Below are 26,004 nucleotides of genomic sequence, written 5' to 3'. Positions count from 1 at the left end.
CGCTGGTACGACCAGAATGCCACTCTGGTCGAGTTTCAGCCCGGCCAACAGGTTTGGGTCATGTCCCCAGTGGAACCTTGTGCCCTTCAGGACAAGTGGACTGGACCCTTTAAGGTGATAGAGCGCAAGAGCCAGGTCACCTACCTCGTCGATACGAAATCGGCCAGGAATGCCCTGAAGGTTCTCCACGTGATCCGGCTCAAACCCCACTTTGTGCGTTCTGAGTTAGGATTACTCTTTGCCACTGACGACGGAGAGGAAGAGGAAACGGACCCTCTACCGGATCTGCTGTGTGCGAAGGACCAAGATGGCTCCGTAGAGGGAGTGAGTCTCTCCTCCTCCCTCACCCCCGTGCAGCGTGAAGAATGTCACCAGTTGTTGTGACAGTTCTCAGACCTCTTCTCCCTCACCCCCGGCGTCACCCGTTGGTGCGTCCAGGACATGGACATCAGGGACAGCCCTCCGGTACGGCACAGAGCCTACCGAGTCCCTGACCGAGTTAGAGCCTGCATCAAGGCCGAAGTTGACAAGATGTTGGGCCTGGGAGTAGTAGAAGCCTCCGACAGCCCATGGGCTAGCCCCGTGGTCCTGGTTCCGAAGGTGGCCGCCCCGTTCCTGAGCTGAGGTTCTGCGTAGACTACCGCGGACTCAACGCAGTCACCCGAACCGACGCACACCCCATCCCCCGAGCTGACGAACTCATTGACCGCCTAGGGTCGGCTCAGTACCTTCGATCTCACCAGTGGCTACTGGCAGATCGGCCTCACGGAGAGGGCCCGAGAAAGGTCTGCTTTCTCCACTCCGGATGGCCACTTCCACTTCCGCGTAATGCCCTTCGGCATGAAAAACGCCCCCGCCACCTTCCAGAGACTGGTCAACCAGGTCCTGGCAGGGTTGGAAAGTAAGTTTCAGCGCAGCCTATCTCGACGACATTGCAGTGTTCAGTGCCCACTGGCCCGAGCACTTGCAACACCTCTGGGAGGTGTTGGACGCCCTGCGCCGCGCCGGGCTCACCATTAAAGCTAGCAAGTGCCAGATAGGACAAAGCTCCGTGGTATACCTCGGGCACCAGGTCGGAAGCGGCCTTGTAGCCCCCCTCCAACACAAGATAGACGCTATCAATGCCTGGGAGACCACCACGACCCAGACCGAGGTGCGGGCCTTCCTAGGACTCACAGGGTACTACCGTAGATTTATCAAGGGTTACGGGAGTATTGTAGGCCCCCTCACTGAGTTGACAGCCAAGGCAAACCTCAAGAAGGTTAGTTGGACCCCCGCCTGCCAGAAGGCGTTTGAGGAATTGAAACAGGCCATGTGCACCGCTCCAGTACTACAGGCCCCTGATTACTCCAGAGAGTTCGTGGTCCAGTCCGACGCCTCCGAACATGGCGTCGGAGCTGTGCTCTCCCAGGTGGACGACCAGGGGATTGATCACCCAGTAGCCTTTATCAGCCCGAGGCTACTACCCAGGGAGCAGAGATGGAGCACCATCGAGCGAGAGGCCTTCGCAGTAGTCTGGGCCTTGAAGAAGCTGAGGCCCTACCTGTTCGGTACCCACTTCCTGGTCCAGACCGATCACCGGCCTCTCCAGTGGCTCATGCATATGAGAGGAGAGAACCCTAAACTGCTACGCTGGTCCATCTCCCTCCAAGGGATGGATTTTACTGTGGAACACAGGCCTGGTGCCGACCACGCCAACGCCCTGTTCCGCTACTTCCGCCTCAACGAAGAAAACCCCCAAGAGAATGGGTAGTTCTCCTCGTCTTTCAGCTGGAGGGGACGCATGTTGGACCCGGCCTCGTGGCGTGGTCCTCACTGATCTCCGCAACCCCAGAACTATGGGTGGAACTGATTCCCCTCCACCCAGAACTGTACATGACACCCCTACACCGGACCTGAGACGATCTCCAGACAGTGTGCCTGCACCCGTGCACGTGACCATCAGACGCCATGTTTGGCCACCCCAGCCGGCCGGCCGCCTTCTTCCCTTTCGGCAGCCCCTGGCCACTCCTGGCTACAGCTAGGCATGCGCGTCCGGCGCGCCCAGACCCGCCCGGGGGATGAACGACTCACCAAGTACCCGAAACCAAGACTTCCATCACACCTCCGGCCCCCTTCCGAGGAACTGGTTCCCCTCACACCTCTGAACTATCCCTGGGGGCTGGTTTTGATCGCACCTTTGGCCTCCTAGCAAGCTGGCTCCAGACCTTGATGGGCGTCTGGGATCCCCTGGACGCACGGTCCAAAGCATCAAAGAACCAGCCGCCCAGACAATCGGCCGCCTGGCCCTCGGACCACCGGCCTCCTGCCTCTGAGAGTTCGGACATGAAAGGGCTCCTGGACTATAAGACAGCCTGCCTCCCATCTAGCCGGCAGTTGTATCCTGGACAAGAAAGCCCTGCTGATCTGATCGTGGCTGACCTTGAGGAGAACAGACTCTGACCCACCGAGCCCTGCTGACGTCGTCGCGGCTCATCCTCGAAGCTACGGAACTGAACCACCGAGCCCTGCTGACGCTGTCGCGGCTCCCTCTCGAAGAGTAAGACCTGAACCATCGGAGCCCTGCTGACCTCGTCGCGGCCCACTCTCGAGAACGAAAAACTCTTGCTACCATCCTGAGCCCTGCGGACGCTGTCGCGGCTCCCCCTGCCTACGAGTACTGCGGAGTACTCCCGATCAAGCCCTGCTGACCTCGTCGCGGCTTAAAGAACCCTCTGGTCCGGCTGGACCATCGACGCTACTCTCGCGACAATCTTGAACTGAAGTGAGTAGGACAGCAAGTATCCTCGCCAGCCCCTGTACCCCCCAGTTTGAGGATTGAGAACTGTGCGCAGGGTACGCGGCGTACCGACTGGCCCACTTCCCCGTTCCCTCGTTCACGAGACTTTCGAGATCCCTCGATCGCTGTGTATTCCTACCTGTTTTACTTTGATAAAGTTCATACTTGATAAAGATTCACGGTGTGGTGTCCGTTCGTAAGTGTGGTGTGTCGACAGTGTGTACGATTAGTCCTCCCCTGCGAGGACCTTCCCTCGATAAGACTCGGCAGGAATTGTGGGAGAGGAGGGTCTCGGGTGGTTAAGAGCGCTGTCTTGGCCCCTCGGGTCACCGCCTTCCAACACATACATTATAGACAGCCTTGAGACCTGCAGCCTTCCGGTGAGACCAGAGACCAACGGTAACGCACACTCAAGAAAATTCTTATTTCTTCCCACCAGCATGCGCAGAAGGTCACCCCACCCCTCATCACCAGCAAGTTAGACTCTGGTAACTTATGCTTGGCTGGAATCCACGCTCAACTGACCAGAAGACTCTAAAGCATGCAAAATACAACAACCAGGCTCACGCCTCAACCAGATCACCGCGCACGTCAAAGAGCTCCATTGTCTCCCAATCCACAAACAAGAACTCTTCAAACTCAAGCACACACATGAAGCCTTATACAACACTGGCCGCATGTTCCTCAACAATGGTATAAACTTCTGCAAACCTACTAGATGACTCCACTCGGACTGAATCTTACCCGCACACACCCTGCATATACTGAACTAGATCTGGTAAGCGTACCTTATCCTACCTCGCTCCCAAAGCCTGAAATGACCTTCACGTCATGGTTGTCTCCACATTTCATGAATTGTGCAAGAAACTAAAGACCGGGTTCGGTCCATACAGCTCCTACTTCGGTGCCTGGATATCCTCTTGCGTGAGTTGTGTGCTGTACAAACACACATAACATCTGAAAGAAGAGGCTGTACAAACAGTTGACGTGTTATTCAAGATGGAGTCGCGCAACAGTTAGAGATGAATCTAATGTGTAGGCGAAATTAACTGTAATTTACAATTCTTGATTATTATATTGGCTGGACAATACTTTGTCTTTGATAAAGGCACTGTCTCCTTATTTGGACTTCGTGGGATCATTTTCAATGTACTAAAGAGAATGACGTTATTCTCCCTGTCTCAACATTTATTTATTTTTTGCATCTGACCGGTGAATGCATTTGATGTAGTGGCATAGCATAGAGGCCCTGTCTTCATGAGTACAATGAAAAGGAAATATTCTATAAGATGGCAGGAATATAGATTGGGAGTCAAATTTGTAATGACATCTTCTCATTATTTGTCACCATGGTCCAGCCCGTCTAGGCAGCAGTGGCAGTTGTGGTAACAGTAACTATTAAAGCACAGCTGGCAGTTAACACCATGTAATGCATGATGCCTTCAGTCAGTCACTTTTTATGCTGGGATTTGTAGTCTGGTTTTCCCTTGTGAACGTTGGCTTCTAACACTCAGTGTTCACAGTACTGTTGGCTAAAAAAGCCAAGACTGACCTAAAGTGTCACACTTGATATATGGCCACAGGGGCTGCCATGGGAGTTGTACACAAACTATCATTGGATTGAGAAATGTCTGATATATATATATCGGCGTAGTCTTCCCAATTTAGTCCATCCAAAATACCTCCAATTCCCTGTGGATACCTAATTCCCCCAAGACATATCACTCTCTCACATCCTCTTATGCCACTCATGTGTCGGTATGCCTTTCGAGATGCAGCCGTCCCGTCTAACTTTTTTCAGCTACTCCTGGAATATGTTCGCTGGTACCCTCCTTACCTCATCTTGCTTTGGGGTACGGGCATGGTTCAGAGAGAGCAGAATGAGTCAGTCAGAGGAGAGTCTGGCACTTCTAAGAGTCTAGCTAGAGGGGTGGGGGGGGGGGTATAAGAGCATTGGGCCTTGCATCGTAGTCTCTTAGTCAAGTCGCCAAAGATTTTTCCCCATTGGTCGAATGGACCTTTGTTAGCTGACATGAAGCATTGAAAGGGAGGAGACGTTAACAATACACTCTAACTTGTGAAGCCAGTGTGACTCCACAATAAGAACCAGGAATCTCTGAATATAGTTAAAGGGTTTTATTTTTTCGATTTCCAATCAATCCAGTATCTATGCAAGCCAAAAGTAAGTTCAATAAATGTAGCAATACAATAGGTAAGGTAAAATATCTCAGTAGGTTAAAGCACAATAGAATGAAGTATCGAATTGCGATAACCACAAATCTATAGATACAGATTAAAGCAAACGTGTTCCACAAAGAGACTTACCTTCTCTTTTCTAAATATAGGGTCATACATCAATGGTCTCTAATTCTGGAGCATAGAAGTTGTCCGCATGATGAAACTTCACTAGAAGTCTTGGAAAAAGAACATAAGCGTTTAGCTTAAAGCTTCACACTTGCAAGAATAGGACAAGCAGAGAGGTCTATACTAACCCTGGGAGAAGCAATACGCTATGCTCGCGTAGTTTGCGCAACATCGCACTATGCCAACTGCACGTAGCACATTGCGAACAGGTGTAGCGTAGTGCCGCGGTCATTTTTTGCTTGCTCGCGGCCCTCTTGTCATGTTGGTGACCGCGAGCAAGCAAAATGACATCCCGGCGAGACTTTTTCCTCGTTCGCGATCAGCAACATCAAGTTGCCGATCGCGATCGTGGAAAATAAACCTCCCGGCGAGATTCTCAATGCGGGGAGGTCAGGTTTCTCATTGCGAGTGGTCGCGTATGCTCGTGACCGCTCGCGATGAGAAACTACCAGTCTGCGTTGAGAAAGCTGCTGCTCGAGTAAAAATCAACTCGAGCGGCAGAAAACTACAGCTCGCACTGTGCAAGATGCCGTTTTCAATGATTGTACAGTGCCGGATGTTTGTCCGCACTGTGCAATCATTGAAAACGGCATCTTGCACAGTGCGAATATGCTACTACGCAGTTCGTGTAGTGCTCTTTGCACAGCTACGCGTAGCGCTACTTCGCGAACTACGCCCACCCTTAGTCTATACCCCTTGAAGTCTAAAAGGAATCTCGGGTGACTCTAACTGGGCGAATACCAATTTAAAAGTAATGGGAGATTCAGAAACCTCCTTATCTCCTTTCACACCACCAGGAGCCAATCAAGTCACTACTTGTATGCATCTGCAGCATCCCTTCAGTGCCTCAGCGGATTGAACTGAGACTCTGGTTCTCAACCTTGAACATCTTGCCATCCCGGTACATGATGAACAGAAGGCCTTTTTGACCATTATTTCTCCACATACACTACCAAGTTTTCCCTCCAGGCCTCACTATCATCAGTCTAATACAGACAATAAGCCTTCCTCTAACTAATGAAAATCATGATAATAAACCTGCAAAGAAAACATGCTGCCAAAGGAAAATGCATTTCAATTAAGGCCTGATGTTAGGCTAACTTCAGTTAAGCGTATGGGATCCACTTCGAATACATTGTTATGCATGTGCATCTTAAGGAATAAATATATAAAACATGAGTAAAAGAATACATGTTTACATATGCAACTACAACTTGAAGTGTAAGTGTAAAACGCAAATAGAGAATAAATGCGAGCATCTTTCAAAGGAACATTAGTGGGCACATGTATATATCTTTAGTCACTACAGTGAATACATTTCATTGACCCGTTTAAATGTTGTCACACACATTATTAACGTTAAGGCACATGTGAATATATTGTTAAATGGTGGTACATAAATTGCATTTCTGTGACGTGTGAGAGTGGAGTCTAAATTGTGCTGCTCCAGGGGTGTAGGAGGTGTTTTCACCATTGAGAACGAGTTGTCCACCATCACCCAAGCAGATCCAGCACAGCGACCACATCACCTTCCCTTGACCGAATATGGATTGGGCCTGAGGGGAGGCCTGCTCCGCTGCCGCCTGCTCGGTCAGGGCCATTGTGGCACCGAGGACGGTGCGGAGATCACGGAGCCCACTGGGAGGGCCGTGGACACAGGGACCTCACCCTGGCACCAACCGAGCTGTCACGCCACCATCGGATATTTAAAGAGGGAGGAATCTGCATGCTTGGAATGGGAGATTTGGAAATTCTGATTGACGCAGCGAGGACGCGGCCTGCTGAGAAGCAGGGGAGGGTGACCAGCAGCAGCCAGAGTTGGAGTTTCAACCAGTAGCGTAGCAAGGATGTCATGCAAGGGACTGTCACTTTCATCCTTGTAAAGTTTGTAAAATACAGCAATTATCTGGGTTCAATGGGCCCTTCGGAGTTCTGGGGCGTGGTGCCACTGTCCCAGCTGCACCAATAGCAGCTACACCCTGGATTGCCCTGAAGATCCACAGCCAATCATTTGGAACCCCCTGAAAGATTCCAGCACCCTAAATGGTAGGCCTAGTTGGCCTGTAGTATGGTTGACAAAGATGCTGTGATGATGGACGTGCAGATGGGCTGTAGTATGAAGCCTTTCCAACCTTGAGAGCAAGGAAGGCGAGTGCACATGCTGCACTGCCCTCTGGCATCTTTGGGTTTGTGGCCCCTTAGGGAAGCCCATGGAGGTCCAGTGTATTTAGTTCATTTGTCTTATTTGTCACAGCAGCAAGTGCTTGTTTGCCAACAGGTAAAGTGCAAACAGTATTAGCAGCCAAATGCACCTTTCACGTGGTACCGACTAATGCAAGGTGCGTCCTCTAGGCCCTTTAAAATGAGTCCCGATACTCGGGACCGGTGAAATCCACTCTAAGCGAGCAACATAGGTCTAGGAAAGCTGGGACCTTGATTGGCGTTTAGGATATCACAAATTATATATATTTACATATATTAAAATGGGAATCATTTACATGAAGAAACACTAAAAACAAATGAATTTGTAAAAAAAAAAAGTGCCCGGGCCCTCATCAGGAGGCCACCTCAGTTTATACCACACTAAGGGCCCGATGTAGGTAAATTCCATTTACCGATTTTGAAATACCGAATCCTACCGATTCGGTATTTCAAAATCGGTAAATGGTATGTAGGTCCCAACATCTGGATTCTTTACCGAATCCTTAGCAATTCTTTAATTACCGATTCGGTAAATACCGAATCGGTAATGCCCATTCATTCCTATGGGCTTCAAAGCCTATAGGAATGAATGGGCATTAACGATTCGGTATTTACCGAATTGGTAATTAAAGAATTCACAAGGGTGCAGGGGGTGTCACTTTGACACCCTCTGGCACCCCCAAAACAGGCACAGGTGCCATGTGGCAGGCATACCTGCCCTAAGGGCAGGTCTGCCTGTCACATGACATAGGTGTGCATGCACACATGTGCATGCACACCGGAATCGGTATTTTACCATGGATTTGTATTCCATGGTAAAATACCGATTCTGTAAGCCATGTGCAGAAGGTACATTGCCTACCTACATAGCATTTTCAGTAATTTTACCGAATCGGTAAATATTACCGAATCGGTAAATGTGCCCCTACATCTCGGTAGCCCTTTACCGATCGGAAACGGCCGAAAATCGGTATTTTCGGCTGTTTCGGATCGGTAAAGGGCTACCTACATCGGGCCCTAAGCCACTGTACTAACACAACTACTAACCATCACACTGAAGAATGACAATTCAGACTGTTTTAGGCCGCCAAAGCTTTAAGAATTGCTTGGGTGGCAGGTATTAGTTGTTTTTAAAGTATATTGCATTAACAAACAGCAGTTTTTTTGTTTCTGTTAAAATGTCACAAACTGCGCCACCATGTGGCAACTGACATAAGTGCAGGTTCAGGCAATTGACTGCCAGTGCAGGCACCGGAAACCACCGGCTCAAATTAAGCACTGAACGTGCCCCTTCTGTGGGTTCCTGTTGTATGGTAAATAACCAACATAGGATGATCCAGAAGTCCCAGGGCCTGGAGGGTATTTATAAAAATATACAGGATGACCTTTCAATTTACATATATTAATCAAAGTGGGAATCATTTACATAGCCAGGTATGTGGTTATTCTGAAAATCCAAATTGCTTCTGGCACTTCTAAATCTGTGAGGGCCCCCTTCACTATATTCAGGACCACTGGAATTATGCAGCAGGGAAGGGCCACATTATGCAGTAGGGTTGATTAGATTATTCAGCAAGAAAAGGCAAATTATAATGTGAGAAGTTAGCCTGGCATATGTTGTCCACTATTCTAGTGGCCACCGTGCACCAGTCTAAACGACCCTTATGATGGTGGTTGTTAAGTCAACCTTATAGATCAGCTATCCTAATGGTGGCATGGACCAGCAGTCTTAGGCTAAAACTTCGGAGAGCATGTGAAGCCAGCTGTTTTACCAATTATAATCCCTTGAATACCAAATGAAAGGACACCACACAAGGTATATATCAAATATATATGTATTTATTTCTAACACAACCTTTCTGCACTCTTTATGAGGTCAGAGTTTGAGATGTGTTACAAGTTACTCATTTAGCATACTATAAGTTGCACAAATACAATTCTGCCCTAGGGGCCTCACGAACCATATACTAAGTAAGTGGTACAAGAACCACTTCAGGAATAGTGAATAGGCCTAGGGAATCGCTGGGGCTACACTGAACAACCAAAGGTTAGGAAGTAGGAGGCCCACAGGAGGCGTGTGCAGTGTCTAGACACACGCGATTTACCATAGAGTTAGAATGGGAACGTAAAAGTTACAAAGTAGTAGATTCAGGACACTTCCGGATGGACTAAGGTAAAACCCTTTTAAACTAGGACACTTCGAGAGTCATCACCCACGGGAGCACCGGAGTACTCGAGTTACCTCACCTAGGGAAGCCATGTGCATAGGTGTCTTTTCATGTCTGGTTTTGTCGCTGTTTCCTATGGAGAGCTGCAAAGAAGTGCTGCAGGCGACCAGGAGAAGAGTGTCCTGGTGGATCCAAGGGTGGATCAAAGATGAGAAGAACCTGAAAGCAGAGGGGACAGAGTCTGGGTCACTAGCCAGTGACCAGGAAGGAACCAGGCGATGTCGAGATGCAATCAGGTGAAGAGGTGAAGCTTGTCTCTGCAGCCACGAGGACCAGGAGGCGTCGACGACAACCAGGAGCTGGATCCGAGCTGTCCCACAGAGGATCTAGTTGACTGCGGTGTCGGTATCTGGATTGGACCCAACAAACCTTGGCAAATGTAATCCACGCAGGAAGGGAAGATTGGTTTCAGGTCAGATCAGCAAGGTCTGGGGAGCTTCTCCTTCGCAGGAAAACTGGAGCAAGCCCGGAGCAACCATACAAGTGGAATAGTTTCACAAGAAAGTCTTCGGAGGGCTAACTAGCCAACGGGCTAGCAACTGGGAAGACACGTCAAGCTGAAATGCAGGAGCAGGCACCACGCGGCACTTGTGGAATGTGGAGGTTTGTGCTTCGGGTCTGGGGCTTCTTAAACCCCACTGCACAACTTCGAGGGTACTTCGGCCGTTGCACTGTTAGCAAAGTGCAGGTAGTCAAGGGTGTCCGGTCCCACATCTCTCGTGTCCGCCACAGGTATCCGCTTTGCTGTGGATGTAGATCGGAGTCGGAGAAGTGTGGAAGTCTAGTTCCTGAGTAGCTGAGTCTTCGGGTTCTGGCAGGAGTGTCAACAAAGCAAACCGGCAAGTTACTGGTGGTGCCTGTTTGCGCAGGGTGGTGACTCCTTGACCACAAGGGAGATGTCTTCTAGTCGATATAGAATGTCGAAGGTCCAAGAGTTCTGTTTCAGAGTTTCAGTCCAGGATAATCTAATGTCTCTAGACACAGCTCCTATCTTTATACTAATCTAAGGGGCTGGATTACCTGCTAGGTCCCTCCTATGGGTGGACCCTGAGAAGGGGGTGGTTACACCCCTTTCTCTTTGTCTAGGTTCGTGCCAGAGTGGGGCTGGAGTGCCCCAGCAACTGGAGTGAACCGGGCTATGCATGGAGCACCTTGTGTGCCCCAGGCAGTGTCTCATTTTGCAGCCCTCCCTGCCCCAATACAATAAAAGCCTGTCTGGGGAGGTGCTAGCTCCTCCCAAGGCAGGAAACCTATTGTCCAGGCCTCCCCTGCTGGAGTTTCGTCCAGCTGCAGGAGGATCTGAATCGTGTCTGTGGCAGCAGCATCCATTTTGTGATGCTGAGGCTCTGTTTAACTTTAACTGCTTACATGTCTTCTCCCTCTAGAAGGGTGGAAAGCTACCCCCGCTGCCAGAACTGGTAGGGTGGTAGTATTCCAAAGTGTTTGACACCTTACACAACATGTTTTGATAAGGCCAAACCAAAGTTAGCATTAACCATGAGGATTATAATGCACTTAAGAGTATATGGTATGGCTATATCATAGAACAGCTATAAGGACATGGTTCCGAAAGCTGCAGAAGGGCTCAGCTCATGCTAGAGCACCCTCTCACATAAAACCAAGCACTCTGCCTTCAGGATTGTCAAGGCCTGCCATAGGAGTGACTTATAGGTTACTATGTGTCTATATATAGGGGAACAGCCATTACAAGGCGGGTTTTACCACGCGTTGCTTAACGCATGCGATGTTACAACGCGTGGTAAAACCACGCATACCATTACCTCGCATGCGCTTTTACAACGCATGCGATGTAATGTGTAATGGCGACCATATTTAATTTGCATAAAGAATGTTTTTGACTTACCTGGCATTCCAGGCTGTGGTGGTCATCTGTTAAATTTGCATGATCCACTGTCAGACACTATTAGAGAGCAATTCATTAGATCAAGATTCTTTTTGTCTGTTTTTGATAAATCAGACATGCCTGGAAAGTCCGAGGTAGAGGTGGTCGGGATGTTTCATTTCGCCTGCGGAATTGGTGACTCCGCATTAGTCTTGTTTCGCGGAGTTCCAGCCAAATTTCGCAAATCGCTGCATGACGGAATATTTTTCTAGCATCGAGCGCAAGAAAGATTTAGTATCCCCTAGCGGGGTTTTCTAACGTGGATGGTCGCCGGCGGTCAGAGGACTGCTTCTCGAGTACATTTTGTACTTGAGCAGCAGTAAAATCAGTTCGAACAATCGCGCGCTTCTGCACACCGCATGGTGCCGTTCGCGCTGATTTCTCAGCATACGTGTGCTATCGGTGTTAAATTGCAATACGTACAGCGCAACATGCATATTTTCTGCCCATTGACGGAACTCCACGGAATATGATTGAGTTTTTATGTAACTCCTCAGAATTCCACAAGTTCCACCTACCCCTAGTCCGTAGGAAGATTATTTTTCGCCTCGGAGGTCAAGCAAGGATACTCTGACACTTTGCACACATTATTTAGAGTCACCCGCATTAACAGGACAGGGATTCAAAGGTGTAATGAGACAGTTAATGCATGCCCCAGGATCAAACTTGACATTTGTTGGGGGAGTTTTTGAGTTTCATGAGAAAATGTGAGGCCTTTTTCGGGTAGCCAGGGTTTTATCTCTAAGAGGCGAAATGTTTCCTGGATCAATTGTTTAAACTGAATTTGGCTTTAATGCAGTACATAAACCTAAGATTAATTGTATTTTGATTTTTTCAAAAGAGGGATCTTTTGTCACTTTATATTACATTCCTATTTTCCTCCTTATGTTTTCATTCTATTTCATTGTTATCATTTTAAATACTTGCCAATGAAAAGATACTGATCTGTTATTGATTTTATGAAATGTTTTCTATGAGTTATGAAGAAAATCACATACATTTTCTGATGACAAAATAAAATCCAGTTTTATGCAATGGTAAATGCACACATTGAGAACTATTAATATTTTAAAGGCCAACAGGTATTTTAGAGAAATAGCTTTATTGATGCAAGAAGCAAATCAGTGAAGGATAACGGAATTCATAAAACTATTTCAAAGTATGCTTCCGACAAATAATTCCAGAGCGCTGCAACAAAAATATCTACTCATACCAATGATTATTTTGCTTTTGTGTACAAAAATATCTATAAACCCTCTCTTTCTTTACTGTTTCTTTTTTTTTTTTATCAGTCCTCCATTTCTTCTGGACAACCCTGAATTCCTGTTTGACACCTACTTGGGGATATGTTTGACTTCAGACCACTGCAAGGCTGAGCTGAAGTCTTGACTATACTAACTTTCATCTTCTTAACAAAAGGGAGGTTTTGTTTAGTTAATTGAGTTTCTGCAAGATCAGGGTCCATTTCATCCTCGGATTGAACGTCATCATCTAATTCTTTGATGTTATAAAAATAATCCATGCTGCCCACTGTGTCAGAAATCTCTGGGACACTGTAATCTGGAGATAGTAATTCATCTGGCAGATTAAGTGAATTGATATCACTCAAGGAGTCCTTACATGGCGATATGCTACCCGGAATAGACTCGTCCACTTCTTCTACGTGGGGTTTATGACCTCGGTATCGTGTTCTCTCAACCCTGGACTCCTCAATGAGCGAATTCATGTCTATATTGCCTGGGATGCAATCGAACATCTTCATCGCGTCTTCGAGCAGAACTTCCTCTGGCAAACTGCGAGAGGCCGGCACATTTAATGCTTTTCTTTCGGCTAGATGATGCTTGATACTGGGCTGAGGATCACTTAGTTGTGTACAATTATGTGACTCATAAGGACCGCTGATGGGGGACATCCCATTCCCAATGCATATGTTCATGACCGCAGGATCCAGAACGAGCGAGTCCAATAGGCTATAATCAGGAGACTCCGTTTCCTTGTCAAGATAGTTGTCGTACATCTGAAACTCTTGTTGACTCTTGTCAAGCCCGGACAGTCGGAGCTGGTCATCGGGTGAAAACCTTTCTCTGAGACACGTGTAGACACTAGTTGGGAGACTATTCCCATCCTGCTTTAGACCAGGGACTGTGATAACCAGCGGAGGTACTTTGACTTCCTTCCGATGTGTTGATCCTTGTTTTTGGGGGGTTTGAATTTTAGCTTGTGGTGTTTCTCTCTGTTGCTCCGTCGCATTCTCTTGCCTCGTCAAATGAATAGGATCTTCCTGATGGTAGTGGGATACACTGGACTGGTTACTTTTTGGGAGGTGTTGGTTATGTCTATATTTAAATGATTGAACTGGATCCTTGACCAGTCTCTGGTTTTCTGGTGGGTTGGTATTAAGTACATTTTGCTGTCTTGGTGCTTCCAGAAGTTTGTAAACCGGTGCATTAGGGAACTCGTTTGTAATCCATTCTATGTGATATATTCTTGGATCAAAAAAACACCCACATGGAGCCATTTGAAGACCTAAAAAAGAAAAAATACATTAATATTGACAATGTAGTTATGTTGTGGGTGGTCCTTACTACCAGTCATTCTTTAATTTCTCTTCTATTGCTCTCTAAAATCTGCTGATATCCTGCCATCCATCCCACTCTGTGCCTTATTGCTTTACTGTCTGTTCTCTCCTTCTTGTACCTTACTATGACTCCTCCTCACATGAATGACAAGTTATGTGGCTTCACTAGTTAACTTATTACTATGCAGCTAGCTGCCGGAAACTTTGTTTCAATGCAACACTAGATTATGCAAGTGATCTATGACTGCAGCAAACAAGGTCAAACGAATTTCCTTACTGCATAACAACGAATTTACTTGGTGCCTGATAACGAGGACTGCCGAACCTGTGGTGTCGGTGTGGTGGCGGTCGTGGACCGCTACACCAGTGGTCTGACTGTCTCATTATGAATGCAGCGGTTGGAAAGTGAGGGAACAATCGCAAGGGCCGGAGTTCCACGATCACCGGCACTGGCGTGGCGGTCCTGAGACCATAATATGCTTGGGGGTGCCACTGCTGCACCGCCAAGCATATTACGAGTTTTCTTCCTGCGTCACTTAAAACGAGGTGGGGAGGAAACAAAGGGGGCCCTACCGGGCCTTCTTGTGCCTCTGGGCCTGGACATACATGCAGGGGGGCACATGTGCCCACCCTGTGCGCATGCACCCCCTGTTCCTGCACGGCATGGATTTAACGGCCCTTGCTGTGCAGGAATGACCTTTGGCATTCCCATTGCAGTGCCCTTTTGAAAGACACCGCTGTGGGAACGCCAAAGAACCACCCGCCAGACTACAAAAATACTTGTTATCTGGTGTATGGCTGGCAGTGCGCTTTGGCAGTGCAGGAGTGGGGCGAAGGCGTCGCGGCCGCTCCAATACCACCAAAGTCATAATCAGGCCCTTCGTCCTTAGGTTGTAGCTTACATTGCTGGTTCTCAATGGTGTTAATAGGGAAATCTTGAACATTGATTATCTCAGTTATTTCTTACTACTGTTTCTATGGTCTACTAATTCTGGGTGAGTCCAATATATCTTATACATATGGTAAGAAACCAGTACGTTGGTTCTATTCACTAACTTATTGACGCAGAGCCTATGGTAAAGAAGGCAAACATAGAGACCAGTTTAACCTCTATGTAAATAGCACATTAAGCTTACCCTCATCACGGTCCTTGAGATTGCTTGTAAACACTGCAACAGATTCCAATATTGTTATCAACCCATCTGATCCTAATTTGTAAAAAAAAATATGTGCCGGGGCCTCATCAAGAGACCACTGCAGCCTGCACTACTCATTGCCCCTATGCGTGCCACCAGTGACCGAATCAACACAACTACTAATTAACACACCCTACAAGTATGACATTTCAGACTATGCCAAACCCCAAAGCTACAATAATGGCTTGGGCCGTAGATATTAGTCACTTTTAATGTTCATTGAAATAATAAACAACTGCTGTTGTGTTCATCTCTAATTTAGATAAACAGTGCCAGCTGTCATAAGTGCTGGTGCTGACAATTAAGTTACGGTACTGAGTACTGGAAACCACTGTCTCAAATTAAGCACTGATCTAATCAGCTCTAACGAACAGGCCACTGTACGGGTAATTTATAAACTACAATATGTACCACACACAACTGGTCCTGTGTTGATTCCACACAGCTTCTTTCCAAAAGATGAGTTTAGCTGATGGTCCTCACATGTACGGAGAGCCTCTAGGGAGAAATTCCCATGTTATATTCAAGATAAGTTCATAAGATATATTCCTGACAGGACCGCTCACTTCACATACCTCTCAACACATAAATCTATGGAGTTGATGCTTCTCAGTTCATGACCGCACACCAACACACTTTCCCAAAATGATTTCCTGCCATTGAGGTCCACCTTCTGTTGATGCTCAAAACACTACTCTTCCCCTGGATTGGATTATCTTTTTAGGACTCCGCTTCACGCTCTATGATCTTTGCTGTCAGCCAGACATCATGGGGCACCCAAATGCCTCATGTGAAACTACCTAAACACAAAAAGAATCTAATAGTAATTGTAACAGTAGCAACAATAACAAGCATTGGAAATGCAATAGGTCTCGCATTAGGAAAGTTTGAGCTATTGGTATTGTAAATGACACTTTTTTTTATTTATGTGTTGGTTTTGAAAGTAGCAAAATTAATAGCTTTGTCAGTTACAATGTCAATAGTTTTAACTTTTGCAAATGTGACACCTATAGCATTTGTAATGCAATGTGTGTTGTATTTACGTGACTTAGATGTATTGATATTACAAATAACAATGGCTTTTAATTTTGTAAATAATTAATACTTAAATAAAAGTTATTGTAATTTATGATGGCAATAGCTTAAACGTTTGTAAATAACTTTTGTGAAGATTATGTTCAGTGTATTTTATTGTGACGACAATCCAAGAACATTGCACTTGCACCTACACACACAGAGCCACACACATGTAGATGTGGTGGTGGTGGATCTGGGGGATATGGTGGTGGTGGATGTGGTGGTGGTGGATGTGGTGGTGGATGTGGTGGTGGTGGATGTGGTGGTGGTGGATGTGGGGGTGGTGGTGGTGGTGGATGTGGTGGTGGTGGTGGAGGTGGTCGATGTGGTGTTGATGTGGTGGATGTGGTGGTGGTGGATGTGGTGGTTGTGGATGTGGTGAAAGTGGTGGTGGGTGTGGTGGATGCGGTGGTGGTGGATGAGGTGGTGGATGAGGTGGTGGTGGATGCGGTGATGGATGTGGTGGCGGTGGTGGATGTGGTGGTGGTGTTGAATGTGGTGGTGGTGGTGGATGTGGTGGTGGTGGTGGATGTGGTGGTGGTGGTGGATGTGGTGGTGGTGGTGGATGCGGTGGTGGTGGATGCGGTGGTGGTGGATGCAGTGGAAGTGGTGGACGTGGTGGTGGATGTCATGGTGGATGTGAAGGTGATGGATGTGATGGTGGATGTGGTGGATGTGATGGTGGATGTGGTGGATGTGATGGTGGATGTGATGGTGGATGTGGTGGTGATGGTGGATGTGGTGGTGTTGTGGTGGATGTGGTGGTGGTGGATGTGGTGGTTGTGGTGGATGCGTTGGTGGATGCGTTGGTGGATGAGGTGGTGGATGAGGTGGTGGATGAGGTGGTGGATGAGGTGGTGGATGAGGTGGTGGATGTGGTGGTGGTGGATGTGGTGGTGGTGGATGCAGTGGAAGTGGTGGATGTGGTGGTGGATGTGGTGGTGGATGTGGTGGTGGTGGTGGATGTGGTGGTGAAGTGGTGGTGGATGTGGTGGTGGTGGATGTGGTGGTGGATGTGGTGGTGGTGGATGTCATGGTGGATGTGAAGGTGGATGTGAAGGTGGATGTGATGGTGGATGTGGTGGTGGATTTGATGGTGGATGTGATGGTGGATGTGATGGTGGATGTGGTAATGATGGTGGATGAGGTGGTGGTGGATGTGGTGGATGTGGCGGTGGTGGTGGTAGTGGTGGATGGGGTGGATGTGGCGGTGGTGGTGGTAGTGGTGGATGGGGTGGTGGTTGTAGTGGATGTGGTGGTGGGTGTGGTGGTGGTGGGTGTGGTGGTGGTGGTGGTGGATGCGGTGGTGGTGGATGCGGTGGTGGTGCATGTGTTGGTGGTGGATGTGGTGGTGGTGGATGTGGTGGTGGCTGTGGCGGTGGCTGTGGCGGTGGTGGATGTGGAGGTGATGGTGGAAGTGTTGGTGGATGTGGTGGTGGTGGTGGATGTGATGGTGGATGTGGTGTTGATGGTGGATGTGGTGGTGGGTGCGGTGGTGGTGGATGTGGTGGATGGGGTGGTGGTTGTAGTGGATGTGGTGGTGGATGTAGTGGTGGTGGTGGATGTGGTGGTCATTTGCACCTACACACAGAGCCACACACATGTAGATGTGGTGGTGGTGGATCTGGGGGATATGGTGGTGGTGGATGTGGTGGTGGTGGATGTGGTGGTGGTGGATGTGGTGGTGGTGGATGTGGTGGTGGATGTGGTGGTGGATGTGGTGGTGGTGGATGTGGTGGTGGTGGATGTGGGGGTGGATGTGGGGGTGGTGGTGGAGGTGGTGGTGGTGGTGGTGGTGGTGGTGGTGGTGGAGGTGGTGGTGGAGGCGGTCGATGTGGTGTTGATGTGGTGGATGTGGTGGTTGTGGATGTGGTGAAAGTGGTGGTGGGTGTGGTGGATGCGGTGGTGGATGCGGTGGTGGTGGATGAGGTGGTGGTGGATGGGGTGGTGGTGGATGTGGTGGTGGTGTTGGATGTGGTGGTGGTGGTGGATGTGGTGGATGTGATGGTGGATGTGGTGGATGTGGTGGTGGATGTGATGGTGGATGTGATGGTGATGGTGGATGTGGTGGTGTTGTGGTGGATGTGGTGGTGGTGGATGTGGTGGTTGTGGTGGATGCGTTGGTGGATGCGTTGGTGGATGAGGTGGTGGATGAGGTGGTGGATGAGGTGGTGGATGTGGTGGTGGTGGATGTGGTGGTGGTGGATGCGGTGGTGGTGGATGCGGTGGTGGTGGATAAGGTGGTGGTGGATGTGGTGGTGGTGGATGTGGTGGTGGTGGATGCGGTGGAAGTGGTGGATGTGGTGGTGGTGGTGGATGTGGTGGTGAAGTGGTGGTGGATGTGGTGGTGGTGGATGTGGTGGTGGATGTGGTGGTGGTGGATGTGATGGTGGATGTGATGGTGGATGTGATGGTGGATGTGGTGGGGGATGTGGTGGTGGATGTGGTGGTGGATTTGATGGTGGATGTGATGGTGGATGTGGTAATGATGGTGGATGTGGTGGATGCGGCGGTGGTGGTGGATGCGGTGGTGGTGGTGGTGGTAGTGGTGGATGGGGTGGTGGTTGTAGTGGATGTGGTGGTGGGTGTGGTGGTGGTGGGTGTGGTGGTGGTGGGTGTGGTGGTGGTGGGTGTGGTGGTGGTGGGTGTGGTGGTAGTGGATGTGTTGGTGGTGGATGTGTTGGTGGTGGATGTGGTGGTGGTGGATGTGGTGGTGGCTGTGGCGGTGGATGTCATGGTGGATGTGGAGGTGATGGTGGAAGTGTTGGTGGATGTGGTGGTGGTGGTGGTGGATGTGATGTTGGATGTGGTGTTGATGGTGGATGTGGTGGTGGGTGCGGTGGTGGTGGATGTGGTGGATGAGGTGGTGGTTGTAGTGGTGGTGGTGGATGTGGTGGTGGTGGATGCGGTGGTGGTGGATGCGGTGGTGGTGGATGCGGTGGTGGTGGATGCGGTGGTGGTGGATGCGGTGGTGGTGGATGTGGTGGTGGCTGTGGCGGTGGATGTCATGGTGGATGTGGAGGTGATGGTGGATGTGTTGGTGGATGTGGTGGTGGTGGTGGATGTGGTGGTGGTGGTGGTGGTGGATGTGATGGTGGATGTGGTGGTGGATGCGGTGGTGGTGGATGCGGTGGTGGTGGTAGTGGTGGATGGGGTAGTGGTTGTAGTGGATGTGGTGGTGGATGTAGTGGTGGTGGGTGTGGTGGTGGTGGATGCGGTGGTGGTGGATGAGGTGGTGGATGGGGTGGTGGATGTGGTGGTGGATGTGGTGGTGGATGTGGTGGTGGATGCAGTGGTGGATGTGGTGGTGGTGGTGGATATGGTGGTGGTGGATGTGGTGGTGGTGGAAGTGGTGGATGTGGTGGTGGATGTGGTGGTGGATGTGGTGGTGGTGGTGGATGTGATGGTGGATGTGGTGGTGGATTTGATGGTGGATGTGGTGGTGATGGTGGATGTGGTGGTGGATGTGGTGGTGGTGGATGTGGTGGATGCGGCGGTGGTGGTGGATGCGGCGGTGGTGGTGGATGCGGTGGTGGTGGTAGTGGTGGATGGGGTGGTGGTTGTAGTGGATGTGGTGGTGGATGTAGTGGTGGTGGGTGTGGTGGTGGTGGTGGGTGTGGTGGTGGTGGTGGATGCGGTGGTGGTGGATGTGGTGGTGGTGGATGTCATGGTGGATGTGGAGGTGATGGTGGATGTGGTGGTGGATGTGGTGGTGGATGTGGTGTTGATGTAAGATTGGTATAATGTAGGCATTTAAGAGAGTGGGGTTACATCATGGTGCCCGCGGAGGCAGCACACACAGCCTGGTGACACGAGAGACAAGGAGAAACACGGCCGTCAAAGTGAAAGTACAGCCGGCCGGCTGAGGGCATTGCTGTGGGGAGGGGGGGATGAGAAATGCGACACGGCGGGCAGGGGAGGGGGCGGAGCGGGGAGAGCGGCTAAAGTTGGGCACTGTAGTGCGACGGCCTCCCGTCCTGTTTGTCCAGCAGCAATGAGGATTTAGCAGTCTTTCACGGACGTAGACATGAACATGTGCATTAGGAAATGTGTTAATGAAAACTAAAAGTGATAAAGCTAGACTACTGGAAACGTTCACCCACGCCATTTTGACAATTATTTTTCTTCACGACAAAAACAGAAAGTCTGCAACTTAACTTCTAGGTCAACAAGCACACGTGTGACTAGTTTCTAGATGCAAAATCACCTTTTTCATTTGCAGACTTAATGCAAACCATGATTCAGGTACAACAGATCATATAGAGTGAGGGGCTTCTTTTCCAATTCAAACGCTTCTTGTCAACTGTGCACGTAAAGCACTGTTTGGGTTACACTGCCAAGACTCCAGCATGATGGCAACATCTTTACTACTGCTGGAGAAAAATTAACTATGAAGAAAAACGATTACCAGATCACATATGTGTCCCGCTGCCAATTTCAAAATAAATCTAAAGTTAGTACCCACTCTGTGACGGGAACATTGTCCCAGTATGAGAGTCTATCTGCCACCATCTGGACACGGTGCTACAAATTATGTTTGGAGCCTCCGATGAGCCATGACCATAAATGTCACCATAAATGCGTGTAACGACAAAATGGCACAGGCATACAAGCCGGCCGGCTGAGGGCATTGCTGTGGGGAGGGGGGATGAGAAATGCGACACGGCGGGGAGGGGGCGGAGCGGGGAGAGCGGCATGAGGGTGTGAAGCAGCAGGGGAGGAGTGCTGCTGACGATTGACTGGCGATTTGATGATGTGCACGCGCATTTTAGGTCAATGCGCTTGCGCATTGACCTAAAAGCCACGGGCACAGCATCAAATCGCCAGTCAATCGCCAGTCTAGGTAAAGCTTATTTAAGCCCCTATAGAGCTTCGCCAGCTATGCGCATGCGCACAGCAGGCGAGCCCTAAAAATAAAATACATTGAATGTGTCTTGTATAGCAACATCCAATTTGCTCTATTTTTGTTTTTATGAATTCTTCACTAATAAAGGCGTAATTTCTAAAAACATTTAAGCCTTTTACGTAAACTCCCTTATTGAGATAAAAATCCATTAGAAACTATACGCATACTATACCTGCTGGAGGTACCTTGAACCTTCCTTTCTCTTGGCTCACGTTGATCGTATCATTTGAGTGTCCTGAAAAAAGTTGTAAAATATCATGCAAGTAAAAGAAAATTATTTCCCCATCCTAATAACATACTTTAATTCAAAATAAAGAGGTCCCTATTAACATGTTGTCAAAGGCAATGAAGAGGTCATATAGAGCATGTAAGAAGCCTACACATGATCTCAGGATGAGAATGATTTCTCTTCTTTGTTTTTTAGAGGGTGGTTTCTGTGCCATAATGGGACAGATGTGTTACAGCAAACAAATGATGGATGGAATGCTAACAATGCAAACATGAAACCCGTCCGAGGATGCTTGTTTCCGGTCCAGGGAGGACCTGGCCTGGCATTTCGGTCTGGACTGTTCCCATGAGGCACAGGGTCAAGACTGATTTGCATATTGCTGGGTCCAAACTGGGGTGTGTAGTGGGCAAAAGAACAATGGATTTAACCCAGATCTTTTGACTGGGGAGAATGTTTGCATTGTCAGCATTCAGTCCCATCATTTGTTTGCTGTAACACTTTTTGCCCTAAGTGGGATGGGTATGCCCAGACGTGGGTCCCTTGTTCACTGTGCCACTGGATTCAAGCTAGCCTGGCTGAAGAAGGGTGACATACCCTGAAACCGGTCCCAGGATGCTTGTTTTCGGTCCAGGAACGACCTAGCCTGGCAGATCGGTCTGGACTGTTCCCATGCGGCACATGGTCAAGACTGATTTGCATATGGCTGGGTCCAAACTGGGGTGGTGCAGTGGGCAAAAGAACGATGGATTTAACCCAAATCTTTTGACTGGGGGAGAATGTTTGCATTGTCAGCATTCCGTTCATCATTTGTTTGCTGTATCACGTAATGGGACAGATGGCAGACAGAATTGCAAGTATGCTTAAAGATAAAGCAAAACAATAGATACTAGAATCATATTGGCAAACTGAAGTCCTGCTATGGACCAGTTAATGACTCCGACCACATGACTAGAATTTACTATTTTTTGGGACAATTGTTATAATGGCATGCTTGAGTTTCTGGTGATGTTGCTATAAGTTATAGAAATATTTGTTGAAAATGTGAAATGAGGTCTTATGCCCAGAAGGCAGAGTTTCAGGACTTTTGCCTTTGAGTTATGTCTTGGAGCAAGGTTTTTGTTAAAAGAGGGCAATACTATTGTGCCCTTTGAGTTATCTCTTTGCAAGAAGGTTTAGTTGAATGAGGACAATACGATTGTGGTTATGTATCGAAAGACCATTGCAAACTCGCACTGATTTGTACGACAGGGTTGAGTCTTTTGGGTGAGCAGTCTTCCCCGATACTTGAATGTTGTGTGAGGATTTCATCCCTTTGAAAGTAAATTAGATTGGCACAAATTGTACTCACAAAGGGTAGTGGTCAGGAGTTGATAGTTCTCTACAGGTGTAACATTTTATTTTGTCTGCAACTGTCACGTGGAGCCAAGCGTGTTTAGCCCTGACTGGTATTTTGAATGAAAATTGAGAGAAACAATATGTCTGCTAAATAATTTGGAATCCATTCATTCAAAACTGTGCATTTTATGATAGGAAGTGGAAAGCTAGAAAACAATTTCAAATTCTCCAAATATAAATGGGTACATTTGAACACTTTGTAATGGATATTCATGATTAAAGAAATTCAAGGTCTAAAGCATAAAATATTTTTATTTTAAACAAAATGCCAATGCTTGCTGCGTAGACCCTAATATTGAATACAATTGGCATGCACATATAGATTTGCAGATCAATTTGGAACATTATCTTGGGTACCCTCTTTATCCCACGAGGCCATCAGAATCTCTCACTCTCCTATAGTCCTGAAACAACTATTTATTCTTTCCAAACCAGGGGATAGCCCCAACCGCGTCCAAAATGTGCCCTAATTCTTCTCCCTATTAGTAATGATAATGTTATGCACACATACCTCTGGGGCAGCCCCTTCTCACCAAACAGCCCTGAGTGAAGCCACTGAATGGTTCTTTAATTCCATTCAGCTGTATAATGATAAAACCTTTTTATTTACAATCCTTAGAAAAGGCAAATTTTGTTTTATATTGTTGCAAGGTGCTCCTCTTTTGTATTTGTTCATATCAGTGTTATTATAATCTTTAATATTACCATTATCAGTATTATAATGATGGAGTGTTTGGTGGTCTTGTGTATGGTTGATTGAAGGTAGTTGTGTGATATTATAACATTATAAGAAGGCAACAAGATGTACGGATATTTTTCTTGGTAAACTCCAGTCAATCTGCGGCAAAACTCATGTCTTGCCTTTCTTTTTAAATCATCTCTGATATGTATACCCCAATCCTTTTCCACATATAACATGTTCATAGCAATTCATAATAGCAGGCCAGAGAGCAGCAAAACTCACAAAATGTACAATTTTCATTGTCTCTATTTTACTCATTACTGTGTTCATGTTTGTTGATCTTGTATTCTGGCAAAATCTTAAATGTTGCACATCTAGTATAAGGGATTGTATAATAAGCCAAACAGCTATACTGTTGTTACAGGTAGTATTGCTTTTCTCACTCTTCTTTGAAAATATTGCGCCTGAGAACGTTGAACCTTGATGGCTCAGAACAAAGTATATTTGCCCCTGGTCTGTCCACAGTTTTTCCACTATTGCTACTAAGCTCTGAGCCATTGGTTTGGAATTAATGGAGGACAAGGGGCTGGACTTGTTTGCTTTGAATGGTGTTCCTTGGTTAAATTCTGCGATGACTGTATTGTTGATAAAAGTCAAAAATGCAGAATGCGGCTCTGCAACTGTGGACCAATTGTAGGAAGAACCTCAAAAAGTAATGGATGTTGGTGGGGTTCCTGAGTCTAGACAAAGGACCAGTGGCTTTCATGTGTTTGGATGGTGCTGCAGTGATATATTATGCGAAGGTTATGGAGCTCCATTGCAGATGCAGAGAAAGGCACGCTGTCCACATGGCGAGATGTTACTCGCAATAGACATGTGAACTTCTTCTACGTGAACAGAACGTGTAAGTAGATCAGTTATGGTTGGTGTACGTCACTGTATCGATAACAACGACCTATAATAATATGCCTCCAATACATCTCCTAAAGCTACAACATATATATTTACTGTTCATAACTACATGTCTACCTATTTAGATTTACCATGTGTATTTATGTATTTATGATACTTGTAGTGTGAATGGTTACAAAAACAGTGTCCTTCACTGAGAACAAACGCTAGGTGAACTAGTTTCGTGTAGAAGTTAGCTGGAAGCACTGGATGCAAAATTGTTGTAGTGTGATATATTGTATGCGGTGCAGTGAGAGTATACCTTGGATAAATCTTGGTCATGTGCTGGACCGTGGAAGTTTTAGATGAAACTAAGATTTTCCATATATTTCATTATACCTTATACATAGGCACACTAAATGAGTCAATACGCTTAGGTAATGAAAACGAGCAGTGAATTGCTTAAACGCATCTAAGAACACAAAGATGTTTATGAAAGTTGCACTAAGATAGTGGCAGTGTTGAAGTGTTCCTATAATTTTGAGATGTTTTGCCTTTTTGTATAACCGTGGGTGCTGGGGGCGGGATGTGGGTGGGGATAGAGGTTTAATAAAAGAATATCTGGTTACTTACCAACAGCAGGAAGGTTTTTTATTTTGATCCTCGGTGGATTATATGCAGCCCTGTGAGTTTGTGCAGGTTTATTACATTGTTTAATATGTACCGGGTTAGATTTTTTTCTTGCAACACTTCTTCAATGGACCTTTGGATTGAGGACATTTTGATCGTTAAATCTTCTTGAGACACATTTCAATATACATAAGTCGCTCTCTTCCTCGTAGGAACAAAAACATGACCCAAATGTCGAAACGCAAAATATATTAATACAAAGTCTTACCCAACAATATAGGGTTTTCTGGTAGTACAAATCCTTGACTTTGCAGGTTGAGATGTTGCATTTCTTTTAATCTGATCCTAAGTGTATCATGGTTAGTCCAATGTCCTCCTGTTCACTTGTACATCAATGCTCCTCCTTGTGTCTTTATCAAAATTCTTTACAAGAGAACCTCCAGGTGGTTCTGTTTCTATTGGTTACTATGAAGAGAATTCTGAAAAACAATTGAGATTCTACAAGTCTTCACAAACTTTCCAGTGAGTGGAGGAGGCGGGACTCTTAGCGGGTTGCTGTAGATTGATCTTACCTGTATGGAGTAACATCTTTTGGAACTAAGCTGGGGACTGGGTTATTCAGAATTCTACATATTTGAAACAACGGGGAACCTGCCATAACATCTACCAAGTAATTTAGAAGCAGGAATGCCTATTGTAAACCCATTTGTATTGGTCCTCCTGTGGTATTATAAAAGAATGGTCATTTGCTATATATAATACTGCTGATGACACAGCAAAAGGATTTTGGGATGGTCAATGTGAAGCACAGCCAACCTTGCGTCTAGATAAGTCAACTACAATCGATCTGTAGACCCGGTTCATGTATTTTCAAAGGTGTGCGATGCAAAGGTCAAGAACTGTGTTGTATCTTAACACAGGTAGCCGTATTCTCTTTTAAGTAT

The 26,004-nt window shown here is 47.2% G+C and overlaps 1 protein-coding gene across 1 annotated transcript; it reads right to left on the bottom strand.

The window, feature by feature from the left end:
• Positions 1–12,764: 12,764 nt before the first annotated feature.
• Positions 12,765–25,648, bottom strand: PRR22 (proline rich 22). Its single transcript, XM_086945496.1, has 3 exons — positions 25,633–25,648; positions 21,406–21,468; positions 12,765–14,002 (listed from the first exon to the last, which is right to left on the bottom strand). The coding sequence occupies exons 1-3, from the start codon at positions 25,646–25,648 to the stop codon at positions 12,765–12,767; spliced, it is 1,317 nt and encodes a 438-aa protein (XP_086801622.1).
• Positions 25,649–26,004: the final 356 nt, after the last annotated feature.

The sequence above is a fragment of the Lissotriton vulgaris genome, chromosome 12 (genome assembly GCF_964263255.1).
Source record: "Lissotriton vulgaris chromosome 12, aLisVul1.2, whole genome shotgun sequence".
In the NCBI taxonomy this organism is placed as follows: domain Eukaryota; kingdom Metazoa; phylum Chordata; class Amphibia; order Caudata; family Salamandridae; genus Lissotriton; species Lissotriton vulgaris.
Note: the sequence above shows the minus strand (reverse complement) of the source record. Positions and strands in the feature narration are given on the sequence as shown.

Coding starts and splice junctions, on each gene's coding strand:
- PRR22 (XM_086945496.1), bottom strand. Junction 14,003..21,405: donor GTTCAAGGTACCTCCAGCAG/GTATAGTATGCG, acceptor TTTCTTTTTTAG/GTCTTCAAATGGCTCCATGT.